General features: G+C 37.5%; 1 protein-coding gene across 5 annotated transcripts in view; it reads left to right on the top strand.

The window, feature by feature from the left end:
* MAGI2 (membrane associated guanylate kinase, WW and PDZ domain containing 2) overlaps window positions 1–17,779 on the top strand; it is a 1,357,364-nt gene that overhangs the window by 1,158,434 nt on the left and 181,151 nt on the right. For all 5 annotated transcript variants that reach the window (XM_043588690.1, XM_043588689.1, XM_043588693.1 and 2 more), the window contains 2 exons: window positions 8,586–8,617; window positions 14,957–15,146. In XM_043588690.1, coding sequence (XP_043444625.1) covers window positions 8,586–8,617; window positions 14,957–15,146 — 222 coding nt within the window. The remainder of the gene's footprint in view (window positions 1–8,585; window positions 8,618–14,956; window positions 15,147–17,779) is intronic.

Below are 17,779 nucleotides of genomic sequence, written 5' to 3'. Positions count from 1 at the left end.
ACTATGCGTCAGGCATTGTGTAAAGTGCTAGGAATACATTGTGAACAAAATAGATACTATCTCTGATGGAATTTATATTTGCATTGGGGATATGGGTGTGAAACTAATAATTTCACAAATATAATTACGTGAATACAATTTCATAACTACAATTGCAAATGGTGATGAGTGCCGCATAAAGGAAAACTGCAGGATGCAATGAAAAATTATAATACAGAACTTTGATTTCAAATGAAACGTCAGGGACATCTTCCCTGGGGAGGTGTTGTTTAAGCTGACACAGAATGAAAGACTTAGAGATAGCTGTGTGGAGAATGAGAAAGGGTGGGCAAATGAAGGAGCCTGTGCAAAGCCCCTGTGGTTAGAGAAGTCTGGCTTACTCAAGGAAATTCAGCCTCCTAGGAGGCCTCTGGGGTAAGAATGGACCAATTGACAGGTTTTGCGTTTTATCCTAAATTCAGTGGGAATCATTGAAGGATTTTAAGCATAACCAGATTATGTGGCATCAGTAAATTTGCTGTTGCTTTGATTCAGACAGTAGATGATGGTGGGTGTAGATTACGGTGGTGGCTGTGGAGATGGAAAAAAGTGCATCTGAAATAGATTTTGGAGGTAAAAATAGAATTTGATGATAAGGAAGTGACGGAAAAGGAGACATTAAGAATGACTTTCAGGTTCCTGTCTTTGAAACTTGGAAGGGTGAGTGAAATTTACCAAAATGAGGAACACAGAAGTGAAGATTTGGGGAAAAAAGATCAAGGTTTCCATGATCACCATGTTGAATTTATGGTGCTTGTGAGACACCCACAACTCAATAAATATTTAATGTTGATATAAAGTGAAACAGACATTTAATCTTCCTTAAATTACTTAAAGATGTTCCTAGATGGGTTTCTAAAAAAAAAAAAAAAAGATTTTGGATGCTATTCATGCATCATTTAAAAAAAATATTACTCTCAGAATTGAAATTCTCTATTGCAAGTATTGATATCCTTCCACATTTTCTCTGCCAGTTGTTTACAGCATGCTATAAACATACAGAGCATTTTATCTCTTCATTGCTCTTGGTCCTGTTCAGAACATAAAGAAAAAACCCTTTGTAGTCGTTCATATTTTCTGCAAGCTTCACCTCGCTCTGAGTTTTAGCCTCCTTGACACATTTCTTCCTCTTCCTGTGCATTCCTTTATTCCTGTTCAAGGCTATTCACCTGGCCTGCTTTATTTTGAACACATCCTTTATGTAGCTGAGTTTATCAGAAGACAACATGTGCAGGCTTATCCTTTCTAGATGCTCACTGGGATTACTTTAAATGGTCAGACTGCACTCTCCTCAAGGAACAAAGCCAGGGGGAAAATGCTGTTTGAAAAACAGCTTTATAGTGTTTATAAGAAAAACACTTTTATTTAGAAGATGCAGAAAGGATCATTTTTAAAGCATTGCAGAGAAAGCTTCAGCTTACCACATAAAAACAGATTCTGGCCAAAGATGGCGACCAACTTGAATTTTTCTTTGTAAATTATATCCCGTGCTTGATTGAAACTTGGTGGCATGAGGTTTGGGTACCACCACCAGCAGTGTATCTTCCATGTTTGTGTAATGGAAAGGTTGGTTTTTTGGCCCAGGACACTTTCGTTTAAAAAAAATGCCCTTTTCTGACTTCAGATAGCTTAAACAAATTATCTAAAGGAACTGCAGAGTTTAACCCATTTAATGAATTTTAATAAGACAGACGTGAATCAGTCAAAAGCCAGGGGAAAAAAAGTGACTAACGTTGAACTAGTTTTAATGAAAATTAGCTCATTACCCTGCTGGCTTACATTTACCAAAGGCTGAATTTTTGATGGGAAATTTGCCAGGCTGTGGGATAATGGGAGGATCTTTAAATTAAAGATTAACTTTATTAGTGGTATTTTTCTCCCTCAAATTAGCCCTAACTGGAGATTCTAAAGTCCCTGGGCCTTCTTCCCCCTTTGGGAAACTTCAAAAAAATGATTTCCTCAACTGGAAGACTTTCTAACAGTCCCTGAAATATTTTCAGCAATGTAGTAAGAACATGAGCTTCCTTTATTGCCTGTAATCTTTTATGAGAAAAGATAACTTTAGAGGTGGAAAGATTTGTGTGGGTGTCCAGATGAGTTTCCTGTACTCCAGCAGGACACCACAGAAACTGAAAAAGAAATTCTCTTCCTTACTCTTTCGTTCTCTCTCACACTCATGCAATACGCACATACTTTTGTTCTGCCTTTCTTCTTTTTCGTCTTTTATTGCCTTATTTTTCATTTTTAAAAAATTAGGATGAAATATACATAACATAATATTTGCCATGTTAGTCATATTTAAGTGTACAAGTTCAGTAGTGCCAAGGACATTCACATTGTTGTATCTTCCTTCTTTTTTAAGCAAAACAGAACACAACTTTTAATAAACCAGGGCACGGACATCTGCAGCGAAGCAGGTTTTTAATTCAAAGTGGTTCCTACTTCTTTTCTATCGCTTAAAGCAAAAGAAATATAAAACGTTCCCCCTGCATCTCTATCCTCTGCAGAATCCCCTATAAAATACATGAGACTGTAATGATAATCTTCAAAACCAGAGTCGTATGTACTTCAGTTGAAGAAGAATCCACTTCATATTTTGCAAATGGGAGTTCAGTATATCAAATGGAGTGTAAAGATATATTGAAAGATTTAGTTCTGTTTCAGGAAATTTCTAGGAATCTGGAAAAATTGCCTTGGCATTATTCCAAATTGAAGATATCATGCTGAGACTCTCTGATCTGTTGTTCTTCATTGTATTTTGATCTCTTATTCAAATTGAGATGATTTTTAAAAGTTCATCATCTTGTTGCCGTGTGAAAATAAATAATAAAAAATCTTAAACAACTCACAAACACACACAAGAAAGGGGCTCTCCCTTCAGACCTACTGTAAATATATTGATAGGCTTTCATTCTGTGTATCATATGTCTGAAGTAGGTTTTGAAAAGAGCCATTTTGTGGAACATACCACTTGGGACAAGGCAGTGTTGCTAACCAGTCATCAAACAATTTGAAAATGATCCTTTGTGACACGAACATTGGCCACAGAGTTCTGAATCACGTGAGGGGAAGCTTCTGTCAAGGCTGCTGATGGTCAAACAACCAACACAAGCCGATGATCTGCACAGCCAATGGAATGTTCTGAGGTTCCTCTAGAGCAAGATTTCAAGCAATAAAACATTGGGGGGGGGCAGGTGCAGGAAAAGATCTTACCTATTTTCTCTCTCTTTTCTTTTTCTTTTCTTTTTTTTTACTTAATTGAACAGATATTATCTTCAGTACACGTTACTACTGCGGTTTTGTTTATAAATGGACTTATATAAAATGGTCTGTTTTTAGGGTGTTCAGACCCTAAATGTCCCATTTAAATTGAATTTCAGATACACAACAAATTTTTTTTTACTGTAACTATGTCCTACAATATATAGGACATATTGTACTAAAAACAAAATCATTCATTCTCTATCTGAAATTCATATTTAACTGGGCTTATTGTATTTTATCTGGCAAACATATTCCAGTTGCATTTGTTGACATGTAGAATTCAATTTAAATTTCTTTTTATATAATTCTTTTTTTTCTCACATTTATTCATTTTTGAGAGACAGAGCGTGAGCAGGGGAGGGGCAGAGAGAGAGAGAGAGAGAGACAGAGAGAGAGAATCTGAAGCAGGCTCCAGGCTCTGAGCTGTCAGCACAGAGCCCGACACAGGGCTTGAATCCACAAACCATGAGATCATGACCTGAGCCGAAGCTGGATACTCAACCAACTGAGCCACCCAGGCGCCACCAATTTAAATTTCAATATGAAGTCAATGTTGTCCTCTCTTCCATTTTAAAGTACCAGAATTTCTCATCTAGGTATTTGCACTGGGCTTCTGTTTCTTTGCCCATCTCACTGTGCTTTTAGGTGCAGAATTAAAAATCCATTTTAGTTTTATTTCTGCTCTAAAAAGGACAGATTTTAGAAAAATAATTCTATTTTGAGCTTCATATTAAATGCATCTAAATTTTCTTACTAGCTGCATCTAAATTTTCCCATTTGCTCTCTTATGTCCCTATTCATGTTGCAGATAGTTTATAACTGCACCGTAAGTTCTTTCACTTTTGTTGTCTTTTTTTAAAATTTAACTTAATTTGATTTAATTTAATTTGTTTTATTTCATTTTATTTTTAAAAACCAGTTTATTGAGGTATTATTGACATAGAAAAAGTTGTACATGTTTAATGTATACAACTTGATGAGTTTGGCATTGTGTTCAACCATGAAACCATTACCATAGTCCATGAATATAAGCATATTCATCACTTCCAAAAGTTTCTTCCTGCCCTCTTATTTATTTGTTTGTTGGTTGGTTGATAAGAACACTAAACATAAGACCTATCCTACTAGCAAATTTTTAAGCATATAATACAGCATTGGTAACTATCGGTGTTATGCTATACAGATCTCTACGATTTATTTATCATGTATAACTGAAACTTTGATTAATGTCTCCATTTCCCCCTACTTCCAGACCATGTCAAGTACCATTCTACTCTCTGATTCTATTAGTTTGACTATTTTTTTTAATTTTATTTTTTATTTTTTAAAATTTACATCCAAATTAGTTAGCATATAGTGCAACAATGATTTCAGAGTAGATTCCTTAGTACCCCTTACCCATTTAGCCCACCCCCCCCACAACCCCTTCAGTAACCCTCAGTTTGTTCTCCATATTTATGAATCTCTTCTGTTTTGTCCCCCTCCCTGTTTTTATATTATTTTTGTTTCCCTTCCCTTATGTTCATCGGTTTTGTCTCTTAAAGTCCTCATATGAGTGAAGTCATATGTTTTTTGTCTTTCTGAATGACTAATTTCACTTAGCATAATACCCTCCAGTTCCATCCATGTAGTTGCAAATGGCAAGATTTCACTCTTTTTGATTGCCAAGTAATACTCCATTGTATATATATACCACATCTTTATCCATTCATCCATCGATGGACATTTGGGCTCTTTCCATACTTTGGCTACTGTTGATAGTACTGCTATAAACATGGGGGTGCATGTGTCCCTTCGAAACAACACACCTGTATCCCGTGGATAAATGCCTAGTAGTGCGATTACTGGGTCATAGGGTAGTTCTATTTTTAGTTTTTTGAGGAACCTCCATATTGTTTTCCAGAGTGGCTGCACCAGCTTGCGTTCCCACACTTTTGTTGTCTTAAGAGCGAGGATTAAATAAGTATGTTTGCATTTGTGTGTACACAAACGCATACTGATAAATCAGTACAGAAACATGGGTCATTATAAAGAAACTTTAATCCCACTAGGGAATATAATATGCCACTTTCTATAAAAGTAGGGGAAATAAAGGCCAGAAATAAACTAATATTATTATTATTATTTTAAAGAAATGCTTTTTTTCTATGAATTAGGTTCATAGCTCTGAAATGGTTAAGAAAGTTATCTAGATTCCCTGTTCTGTTTCCCTATGAAGATGCTTGGTGAAAAACACAAAAGTCATACCCTCAGCAAACCAATTCTATCTCCCTTCTGTAATCTATCTCCAATGAGAATGACTCCAGAAAAAGAAAAATTGCAGAAATAAGGGTATTAAAGTTTTTTCTTTGTTTTTGGTGTTTTTATTTAAATATTCATTGGAATAAACTAGGTTCCCAAGAGGGGTCATCCTACAAAACAATATTGTAATTTATAATATATAATAGTTTGTCCCACACAACTATAGCATTTCTGTAAAAGTTATTTATATGTAGGGGAATCTCTTCTGATACTATTTCTTACTCCCTGAAATTACTTACTCCATAGGGGGCAACTTCGTTTTTGACAATGTCTCAGAAAAGGTAACTATTGCTTTAGACTGCAGGTTCTGCAGCACTCAGCATTAGAAATATTCCAGAAACTGCCATAATAGGAGGAGAAAGAAGTCTTGGATCATGCCAGTGGTCTGAGGTCAGACTAAATGAAACAGCCTTAAAAGAATGGGAAACCAAACTGCCTCTGAAGAAAGGTGGTCACATTAAATCTTCTTCCCTCCTTGTCTGATCTTGACCAGTGTCCCTCTTATGCCATTTTAGCTTCGGCACCATAACTGCTGAAAGGTCAGGTGATTACCCATTTTCCCTAGGAGGAATAATCATCTTTTAGTATAATGTCCCAAGTGGAGGTGAGAGCTCCATAACAGAGGGACCATTTTCAGTACATTCGTATCAAAGTCTAAGCAACTCCCAGCACCTAACAAATGTAAAACAGCAAATACTCAAAATCTGTCACAGTACTCCGGGAAGAAGGTGATGACACAAAGAAAGTAGAAGAAATAATTAAGTGTTTTGACATTGTGAGAACATATACATGACATCTTTTCAGAAGAACTGTTGCTGGCAATTCCATAATCAACAAATAAATTTTACCCTTCACTGAAAATAATGGTTAATGAGCCAATAGGTTACAATTTTTTTCATTGTATAACTAGTGGTCAATTTAGTTTTGTTGGCATTTTACAGACTAAGTCAAGGAGATAAATGTATTTATCTGTAATTTTTCACTCTCAGCTGCTTCCAGAAAAAGATGTGATTAGATCCATATAATTAAGTTATAATCAAACCACATGTCAAACTTTTCTTCATTAGTTGGAAAGATAGATACGAACTTATAGGGTATGTAAGAAGATGAGCTAATTCTACTAATCTCCTTAGGTAGGATGGTTCTTACACCTGAACATTAAATTTAACTCTGGGTTCCAAGCAAAGCTGAGAAACATGATAGATCACACACATTCCCTCTTTCCATAAAATGAAACATCAATTCTTCACAACGTGCACTGAGGTGCAGTTAGTATTTATGCCAGGCCTGAGTTGGATTGCTTAAGCATCTACATAATTATGTGTCCGGATTTCTGCAGATATTTCCTATAAATGGGTTACAATTCAACTATCACCATTTTATAGAAGTCCCAGTTTTATTTTTTTTCAATATATGAAGTTTATTGTCAAATTGGTTTCCATACAACACCCAGTGCTCATCCCAAAAGGTGCCCTCCTCAATACCCATCACCCACCCTCCCCTCCCTCCCACCCCCCATCAACCCTCAGTTTGTTCTCAGCTTTTTAAGTGTCTCTTATGAAGTCCCAGTTTTAAAGGTGATAAACAGGGGCCTGGGTGGCTCAGTCGGTTGAGCGTCAGACTTCGGCTCAGGTCATGATCTTGCAGTCTATGAGTTTGAGCCCCGCGTCAGGCTATGTGCTGACAGCTCAGAGCCTGGAGGCTGCTTCGGATTCTGTGTCTCCCCCTCTCTCTGCCCCTCCCCTGCTCATGCTCAGTCTCTCTCTATCTCTCAATAATGAATAAACATTTAAAAAAATTTTAAGGTGATAAATACACAGTATGTGGCTTATTTTCAAGATTTCATTTTTATTGGGCATTTTTCAGATACCAGCTAACATTAACATGAGCAAAATTGTTATGTTTTGGCTTACTAAGGCCAGTATACATCAGCCACCCCTACCTCCCACCATTATTTTTAAGTTTGTTTTCAGTACTTTTAAAAAAAACTGATACCATATGATAAAATAATAATGAAATAATAACAGAAGAAAAAAAGTAATCTATCTTCTGCTTTTCATTATCTTAATGGTCATTTGGATCACAACAGAAACAGCCCAGTCTGCATACCATTTGTGATAATAGAAATTGCTCAATAAATTGAAAAAAACAAACATGGCTTTGTTGATACATGAGTCATTCAACTAACAAACATTTTGCACTGTTTCTTCATGCACATCATGGCTGGCACTAGCATAATAAATAGATAACTGCTCAGAGAAGGTCTCCATGGGAAAACAGTCCCCAAAGAGTTATTGTTTTATACACTAGAATTTGATTCATAATATAGGTTAATTTTTTTACTTAATTTTTTTAATGTTCATTTACTTTTTGAGAGAGAGAGGGAGACAGAGCATGAGCAGGGGAGGGGCAGAGAGCAGGAGACACAGAATCTGAAGCAAGTTCCAGGCTCTGATTGAACCATGTAGGTGCCCTGGTATATACATTATTTTTAAATTTAGGACTAATGAAACCTTGTTGATTGCCTTTTCACCACCTAAAGAAGGTACACAAAGAAGAATTATTTTTTATACTAAGAGAAGTTATTTACTTTTAAAAATTTTAATTTCTGCCTCTCTTCTCTCTGTTCCTCCCTTCCTCCTCCTCCCACCCCACTACCATTCTCTAGCTGTGGCTGGGACACAGAAATCCCTAAGGATGACTCCATATTAGGTCTTTAAGCAGCTGACTCCCATACAGTTACCTTCTCTGTGCCTCAGAATCCTCAGATGCCAAAAAGTAATGTTCTTGGAATCATTAATACAATTCCAATGAAATTATTTGGGTTCCTTACAGAAAACTATACAACCAGGCAGCATATTTTATCGTTATTGTTTGCTATTAACTAATTAAAGTAACTTGCAATCATTTGAATATCATGCCACCCATAAGTGGTAGCAAGTTATATTTTCAAAGTTCAAATATTGTTTTCTTTATTACAGGTTTCTTTTCTCCATGGAAAACTCCAAAGCCTGTAAGTTGGAATTCTTATGCTTCTTTCTTTATTTCTAGTTATTAATGCAATCCCATTAAATAAGATATAATTGGGTGATCTCAAAATCTTTTACCTCTGAGATTCTGCGATGTCAAAAGAACAAATCTTGCGTCCCTTTGTCTTGTGCTTGTCACACAAATACAAAAATAACTTGTCTTACTTTCCTGTAAAGGCACTTGTGCCTGTTTTTTAACATACTTAGAAAATGAGCATTAACACTATTTAGTATGGTGTACTGCAGAAACCTTTTGTTTTTTCCCCTGTCAGAAATAACTAAATAGTCTTTATAACATGAAATTTTTAGAAACAATGCAAACTTGACCTACAAATTAAATCTGGTACATAAGAAATTTAGCTCTGTATACATTTATACATTTATATATTTATATTTACATTTTAATGTATGCAGAGCTAAATATGTGTGTGTGAATATTCCAGAGACATATATATTCTACCAAACCTGGCAATCACTCAACTTCTGAATCTCCTTCAGAAACTGGTCATCTCCGCCATCACCTAATCTCTCTGGACCTAGTTGCCTCATGAATCATCCTGAAATTTGATGCCAACATAGGAAGTTTAAATTATCTTTTTGTGTGGCTAGGTCAGCCAAGTCAGTTTCACAATTAGAAGGGTTTTTTATTTGCCATTATATCGGAACTTGTAACTGCCCAAGTCCCAAGAGCTGGGGTGGTTTTCTGGGATCCCATTTCATGGTATGCTAGAATACAGTACTCTACCTGGAATGCCTAAAACTCACAACTAGAGCAGAACTGTAGCAAAGTGATGATTCAAATCCAGAAACAAAACTTGGGGAATCCTGTCTCCCACCTACTTCTTTTCTTCCATCTCAAATTAAGCAGCTCAGATGAATGTGGCCCCAAGTCTGGCCAGTGAGCAGGGAATTCTTGAATTAATTTATGCTTCTCTTATTTCTTTTATTGAGGGAATCTTTAACTGCTTGATATTCTCATTTTAGAAATGGAGGTTAATATAATTTTGCATACTTCTCAAGTACAATAATTGGTTTCATTAAATAGCATGCCTTAAAATGGTTTGAAGATGTGAAAGGAAAGCCCTGTAATATGTCTCAGCTCCAGGTTTCTCTCAAAGAGACATGGGCCAACCAAGAGCTGGAGACAAAGAACTGATGTGTCAGGGCTGCAAAATATCCTCACCAAACGTGTCCTCATTTAGGATTGGGCTCATGTGGCCACAGAAAATACCAGATGGGGAAAGTAGACCTATCTGGGTTTAGCAAACCATTTCATGATGCACATGGTTTGGAAAGAGGTGTTTTTAAAATGTTTTAAATGAAATGTGTTTTATCATGGCCAAAATTTAAATAATTTCCTTTCATCACCAAAGTTAATCTGTGCTCTGTGTCTAGATACATCTTTATCTAATTTAACAAGGAACCTTGAAACTTCATCATGGTGCTACAATTATGCAATTTAATGATTTCCTTATATGTACCATGTTTATACAAATAATGCCATTTGACATAATTACAGCATTTGCTGTCATTACAGTAATGACATCCATAGTCAATAATTCCAAAAACCATTTTATAGAATTCAATTTACAATTAATCTTGAGTCCATACATCCCTACGAAAGCTAAGGCTTGGACTTCCAGGTTCGAGGCTGAGTGAGGATATAAGACTGTTGAATTAATGTCCTCCATGTATCTGCCAGAAGTTCTTTAGACTAAGGACTATAATGAGAGGCAGTGCAATATACGTTTTAGGGTGCAGGCTCTGAAGGCACACTTCCTGGGTTCAAACTTTGCTTCTTCTTCTTACTAGCTGTATGACTTTCAACTAACCGCTTGAGTCGTCAGTATCTCAAGTTCTGTCTGTAAGATGGGGACAATAAGAGTACCCACTCCTATAGTTATTGTTAAGAGTCTATCAGCTAATCCATGTAAAGTGCTTAAAACAGTGCCTCTACATATTGAGCTCGAAAATCTAAAGTACTGTCATCCTAGAAGCAGACCCTTCATGCATAAAACCTTAATAAATTAATGACTCTATAAAATGAACATAGTTTGCTAAGGTATTCCTTTAAACAAATATATAAATATATGCCCACAGTATATGGATTTATAGACTCTCTCCTCTGAGAAGGATTAATACCATCTGTACTCAGATTAAGGAAATGTTATTCTGAGTGAGATCTCTCCTCCTTCTGGTCTTGTGTCACTTCCCTACCCTCTTCTATTCTATGACTCTACATTGTAAACTAATCCACATTGAGATAGTCATTTCCTTTGTAACAAGTAATACACTAATTATAATGAGTTCTCCTGCTTTCCATCTGGAAGGGATCCAAGTTCATTCTTCAAGGACAGAATCAAGCCAAATGCCTTCACATCCCATCCTTGCCCTAAAATAGTGAAGGGAGGTGTTTAGACTACACCAGCTTCTATATGAAGCAAACAGTTTCTAAATAGATTACTTCATGTGAGGTGAGAAGCTGCCTTATTCACACTCCCCCTGTGCACCCCAGATCAGAAGTGGGAATCAAAATATTAACTGCATCATGATTAGTTTATACTGTTTTACCATTTGAGGCCCTGTCATGGGCTATATGTCCACTGCTAATTCAATGACTGTACCTTCAAACAGTCGAGGATTCATTCATTTACCAAGGCCTGCAGAGATACAAGGTTTCTTCCAGATACTGAAAACAACTTCATTTCCATTTTCCTTACTCTAGTGAGATATTTATAAATATCTGCCTAGCTATGGACACCACTGGGACTACAGAAGGCCAGAAGCCTGTGAGAGGTAAATGCCTGGCAGGTAGCACAACTCTAGAAAGGTCAAGGTCAGGAAAACACTAGGTAGAGCAAGTGATGCCCAAGGGTCTGGGCAATGGGACAGGGTCAGAACCTAGGGTGTTCAAGAAGGTTGAGAAGAACAAATGAGCCGAGCATCCCAGCTAGAAAGCAGAAGTCCAGAGACTAAGTTGTCTGAGAAAGAAGTCAACAGAGTGCACCCTTCAGAAGATGCTGTCAGATCAGCACATCAGCCCCAGTGAGCAGGGGGGTGGCCTCTAATTCCAGGGAGGGTGGTCTGCTCCATGGTCTTTTGGGTCAGAGCCAACAAATAACAATCCAGGGGTGGGGAGCTATAAGGACTGTGAGTTTGCTTCTTCAGTAATTTCATGGGCACAGTAATTTTCTGCTCTACAGTCTCTTAATAAACCCTGACAGAGTGGCTGAAGGATTGATAAATGTCACAGCAAGATGTGAACACTTTACTAAGCATAAACCAGACTCTTGACTAATTCCCCTGTTTCTGTGCTACAAAAATTGTAGAATTTGTCAATCTGCCCAAGTAACCTTCCCGCCAGTGCCCAAACCATTATTTGTTCTGTAGTTTTAAAAATGTTTTCTAGAAACACTAATATTTCACCTGAAACATGTTTGCTCCAATGACTTCACACAAGTGATACATATACCACAAGACCTATGTGAGTATCAGTTCACCCTCAGTAGAAGACAGGAGAAAGAAATCGACATTTGCTGAAGCCCTATGATGACAAGTGGGATTCTACAGCTACTCAGTCCATACATCTAATTTATTTACTTTTTAGAATTTAGTATCTTATGTTCAGAAATAGAAGGGAGAAAGTCACAGCCAGAATCCCATCACATGATACCTATGGCCAGTCATTTTAACTGGAAAAAAAAAATATGACTTTAGCTACAAATGTGAGACTTCCCATCATAGCAAAGACATGGAGAATAGATGAACAAAGAAACCTAGGATGGCTTCCTAGATGAATTTTACCATAAAATTAATTAATGGCATACATATTTAAAGATTTTTATGAAGTGGGACCAAAGGACCTACTGAGCAGAATATTAGCTAAAATTCTAAGCAAATTTGCCACTTATTCCCCTCAATGTATTATTATGTAAACAGCACTCCCATTATAGTTACAAATTGGTTTGACCCAGGGTCTGTCGCTAACAGCAGCTGGACTTCTTTGCGCTCTTGAGATTACGTTTAATATTAGGGAAATGAACTCAACTAGGGGTTTTCCAGCCTCGTTAGGTAGAGAAATTTTGTTTAAATGAAATCTTGGTCAGTAGCCCATATAGAAAACAAATTAAAATGAAGCCATATGTTTTAGTCCCTTCAGACTGCTGTGCCATAGACTGGATAGCTTACAAACAATAGCAATTTATTCCCCAGAGTTCTAGAGGCTGGAAGCCCAAGATCCAGCTGCTGCTTTATTCAGTGTCTGGTGAGAGGCCTCTTCTGAGGCAGGCATCTTTTCTGTTATGTCACCTGACAGAAGGGTCTTCTAGACTCTGAATCTCCTTTATAAAGGCATTAATCCCATTCACAAGGGATGACCTAATTGCCTCCCAAAGGTGCCACCTTGGGTGTTAGAATTTTGACATATAAATTGGGGGGGCAGGGAACACACACATTCAGACCATAGCACCAATCTTTTTGAGAGGAAGGTCAGTGACCCATTTCTTTCATAGTCTGATGACTCACTCAACACCTGACATAGTCTCAGGTAGGTGAGCAAGTCACAGGGAACTTTGCAAGTCACAGTGATATGCACAGTATGTGGAACCTCACATCCCCTCCAACTTTTAAATATTTATAATTGATAAATCAGAGCTCATGTAGGAGCCCTGACCAAGATGTAGCCAGTATGGAAACAAAAGCAGGGCAGTGCAGTGAGGGACAGAAAGTTTTAATCCTGCCAAGTTCAGAACAGTGTGTATCAAAGCTAGTTTGTTTGTGTTTTGAAAAAAAAAAAAAGAACAGTTATGAGTCAACCAGATTTGGAAAAAAAGAACAGCTAACTATATTTTATTGATGATTTCATTCATTCATTAAATTAACATTTTCTGAGCACTTAACATTTGTTAATTTGTTAACATTTGTTAATTTCTGAGCACTTAATGTCATTAAATTAACATTTTCTGAGCACTCAACAATGAGAAAGACTATGTCCCCTGTAGGATCTGTCCCCGTCATGATCTATTTGAGGAGACATAGGTAGACTTGCCATTATAGTTGAGCATCATGAATTTTGGGTGTGACTTGTAGGTAGAGATGCTGTGGGAACATCCAGGGGGGACATGTAACCAGTTCAGGAATGGTCAGCAAAGGCTTTCTAGAAGAGACATCTCATCTGAATCTAGTAGCCAGGTAAAGTGAGGATGGGAGGTGAAAAAGGAGAAAATGACTAAACATTGCAGGTAGAAGGAGAAATTAAGAAAGTGTGCAAGATTCAGAGGCAGGAGAGAATCTGATGGATCCTACGGAATGAGAGGAGAGACCATTAGAGAGTATGAGAAAGAAGAGCAGAAACTAGGTCATGAGGAGCCACTCCTGCCCCTGGAGGAGGTTAGCCTTTAGCCTGAAGAACACACTGACCCAATGCAAAATTTTAGACAAAGGGTAATCTAATCTGAGTTTTACACAAAGCGGTTTATTCAAAGCAAAAAAGTCTAAGTTGAGTTTGAATCAGTTGATTATTGAATGAAGGTGAAGTTAGCATTGCAAACAGGTGATCTCAGTTAACTGGCTTTCTCTTCAACAAAAGGATATTGGTCTCTGCCTTACCTACCTCAGGGGGCCATGGTGCAGACCAAAGAAGGTAACGTGTGTGAAAAAAAACATGGTAAACTGGGAAGTGTCCTTTAGATCTTTAATAAATTATAGTATTAGCAATATCAGAGTAGCATTTGGGGGAAGAAACTGCCACATCAGCAGTAAATGAAGCTTCACAGAAGACTTTGAACAATTCATAAATCCCAGATGGTTGTAATATTAGTTTAAGTTGTAAGGAAAGTGACCAAATGTTCAGGTATAGGAGATTATCGGAATATGCATAGGTGTCAAAAGAATACATGTAGACTACTTTATTCTCTTCTGTCTCAGTAAAAATGGTGTAATATATCAGGGCCAATACCATTTTCTACACACAGACACGGAAAGTTATCTTGAGATACATGTTATCTTTATTGTATAAGAGGGGGGAAAAAAACAGACTCAGAGATTAAGTGATTGGCTGAAGATTACCAGCTAGTAGGTAACAAGGTTATATAAGCTTGCATTCAAAAGTCAGATACCACTTGTATTTGGTACAGTCTATGGTACTTTAATATAGAGAAATAGAATCTTTTCTCATACTTATTCCAGAGTTTGAAATGTTTCATGGAAGAAAAGTCCACAGGGCAAGAAAGTTTAACGTAAAGGTGAGGGTTGCAGTATGTGACAAGGGAAATAGCAAGAAAAAATTCATTCTTAGCTATTTTCTGTTCTCTTTCACTTTCCAGATAATGGACCGATGGGAAAATCAAGGCAGTCCTCAAACGAGTTTATCTGCTCCGGCCATACCGCAGAACCTGCCCTTCCCACCCGCCCTTCACAGGACTTCCTTTCCTGACTCAACAGAGGCCTTTGACCCAAGGAAGCCTGACCCATACGAGCTCTACGAGAAATCTAGAGCGATTTATGAAAGTAGGCGTAAGTGAAAGCCACGTAAAACAAGGGTACATTAATAATAGCTGAAGCCTTGCCAGGAGATATATTGAAGCTGAGATGATCTGGCATAACTTTATATTCTGTGGTTCAAAAAGTATCTCAAAAGTAGAGTCAGCTGATCTAAACTTGTCTTTAAAAATAGCTTATACCTTTTGGGTTTATAGTTTATTTTCTACTGTTTTACCTCTAAGCCTCTGAGGAAAATGAGGAATGTATTTGGTGGGAAGGATGGGAGTCAGAGGATGTGGACAATTTTGTTTAAGTCACCAAATAGTAAGATAAATGTTTGGGATTTTTATGTGTAATCTGGTCTTGAGTCTGAACCTTAGATTTTTTTTCTCAGAGCCTTGAATGCAATCACCAAAGAATTTAGGGCCATGAGTACATGTTAGCCAAGTCTTCCAGTTCACAGTCATGAAAGTAATGGTTCTGTAAATAGCACAGATCTGCATGCCAATCATTTCTACCTCCAAAACTTCTCCTTCTCATTTAACACAGTGGGGCCTCTTTACTGCAGTGGGGCCCATGTAGTCATAAAATATCGTGTATGTGCTTGTCATCCTATTTGAAGGTCCTCTAAAATTATTTCATTGTACTTTATAAATATTAGAAAACAAAGGTTTTTAATATTGCATATGCATTCATTGTGCCTCTTTCCACCATCTGACAGGTCTTCTCTTCCAAATGTTAGAGGACAGGAATATGAATGTCATGAATGTATAATCTATGAGAGAAATACACAGTATAATATGATCCATATGAATGGATCAAGAAACCTAGCCTAGTGAGAAGGTTATGGTCCCAGGCACTTCCTTTCACAGTCTACCATAAATTGATTTCCTTTGTCTCTGTGTTCCGCCAATGTCTTCTCCCCAACTTTATCATCTGAAACATGAATCACAAGTTTTAGATGGTGTATGACCTTAGATAATCTGAAATCTGTTTATTCTTTACAAGCTCAGGGGCTGAGAATTATGCACCCAACTGGTAAGGGGAAGAGTTGACATAATACCTTTTCCTCATCCTCTACAACTCTCAGTTAAAAGCAATTTTCATTGATAAAATAGTTGGAACAGCAGGGCATGCATCGAGAAATGAACCTCCCCCCCTCCACACACACACGTATCTTTATTTTAAATAATCAGCTATGACAGGGTCCCCATATTTCATTGTTCCCCTTCTGGATGAACAACTGAAAGTCTTTAAAGGATTGTGTAGTTAGAATGTTTTTGCTGTGATAGAATAAGAACAAAGTAGTATGTTTAGCTGTATAATACAGAGTATGAAATCAAGGTATTAATGCTCATTAAAATTTAAAAAATTTGAAAAGATTTCAACACAGTTGAAATACAACACAGTTGGTACCTTTTCTGCTTCACTATCCAAGTATTTGTTGAATACCCACTTTACTCTCAGTACCATGGAGAGATACCCAAGACAAGTATTATGTGTTATTCCCACAAATTTAACTGGGGAAGTAAGAATGTACAAACGGGTGGAGATCAAGATACAGTAGAAGTTCTAACTTGGAGGATGGAAATGGAAATGCAATGCAGGATTAAAATATCATCCTCACATCCTTGGCTTGTGTAAATTTTTGGTATTTTTAGGGAGCTTCAAGAGATGCTTCCTTCTGTTTCTGTCCCTTCATTAATTATTTGCTCTCATTCTTCTAAGTTTCCTGACCCAATGCAAGCCTTATTATTCAGGACAAAGGTAGTGTTGCCATGTATTCTGTCTTCCTTCATGGTGTCTGACACTGGTGCCCTCAGTTTCTGAGCAGGAATTGTGTGTGACCTTCTTTTCAACCCTAAAAGAATTTTGATTTCTTTATCCAGCCCTTGCAATGCTGTTTCCGTTCATTGCCTTTCCGCTCCTCACCTGTAACAATCCCAGCAAACCAGTCCACCTTAACCTCCCCTGGGAGCTCTTTCTCCCTTTGCTTCTGGCAGCCACACCAATAACCAACAGTCTGACTCTCGCCCCAGCCCCCTCTGCCCCATCAGTGCCCTGCGGATGCCACTGCTGCCTCTTCCCTAATGGTGTCCCCCCCACCCTTCATGTTTTTGTCAGCTCTCTAATGTTTCTGAGGTCACAGCAATGTTTTCAGGGTCACAAGTCTTAGGAAGCCAAAAGAAGGCAAGCTCATTTTCTTTCCCATCCTTCACGTTTCTGTCATGTTATTTCATAACACTAAATGGAGTGTGAAAGAAGCAGGGAAATCACATCAGGGTAAGCAAAGCTCTACCCTGAAGATTTAGGAAACCAAAAAAATCACAGCACTACTTTCTCAGGTCTCTGGATAACTGATCAGTTCACTCTGCTCCTGGACACGCAAGTATCTAGAAAGAACAAAGCTGCCCTTGGCCCTCTACATGTTCCCTGTTTCCAATTATGAAAAAGTTTCATTCTCTCACTTGAATTTTTAGAACACCCGGAAATATTTTTTTAATGAGTTGGGGGAAAGCTCAGTGTATTTCCCATCATCTTGAAATAGGATTTTTTAATGATCGTGAAATGTGTGCATCCATACAAAAGACCCATAGTCAAGATTTTGATTGTGAACCATGCCTTATTCATTTGAATCTCATGCATTACATTTAGGTTTTACTCTG

Source organism: Prionailurus bengalensis, chromosome A2, assembly GCF_016509475.1.
Source record: "Prionailurus bengalensis isolate Pbe53 chromosome A2, Fcat_Pben_1.1_paternal_pri, whole genome shotgun sequence".
Lineage (NCBI taxonomy): Eukaryota > Metazoa > Chordata > Mammalia > Carnivora > Felidae > Prionailurus > Prionailurus bengalensis.
Note: the sequence above shows the minus strand (reverse complement) of the source record. Positions and strands in the feature narration are given on the sequence as shown.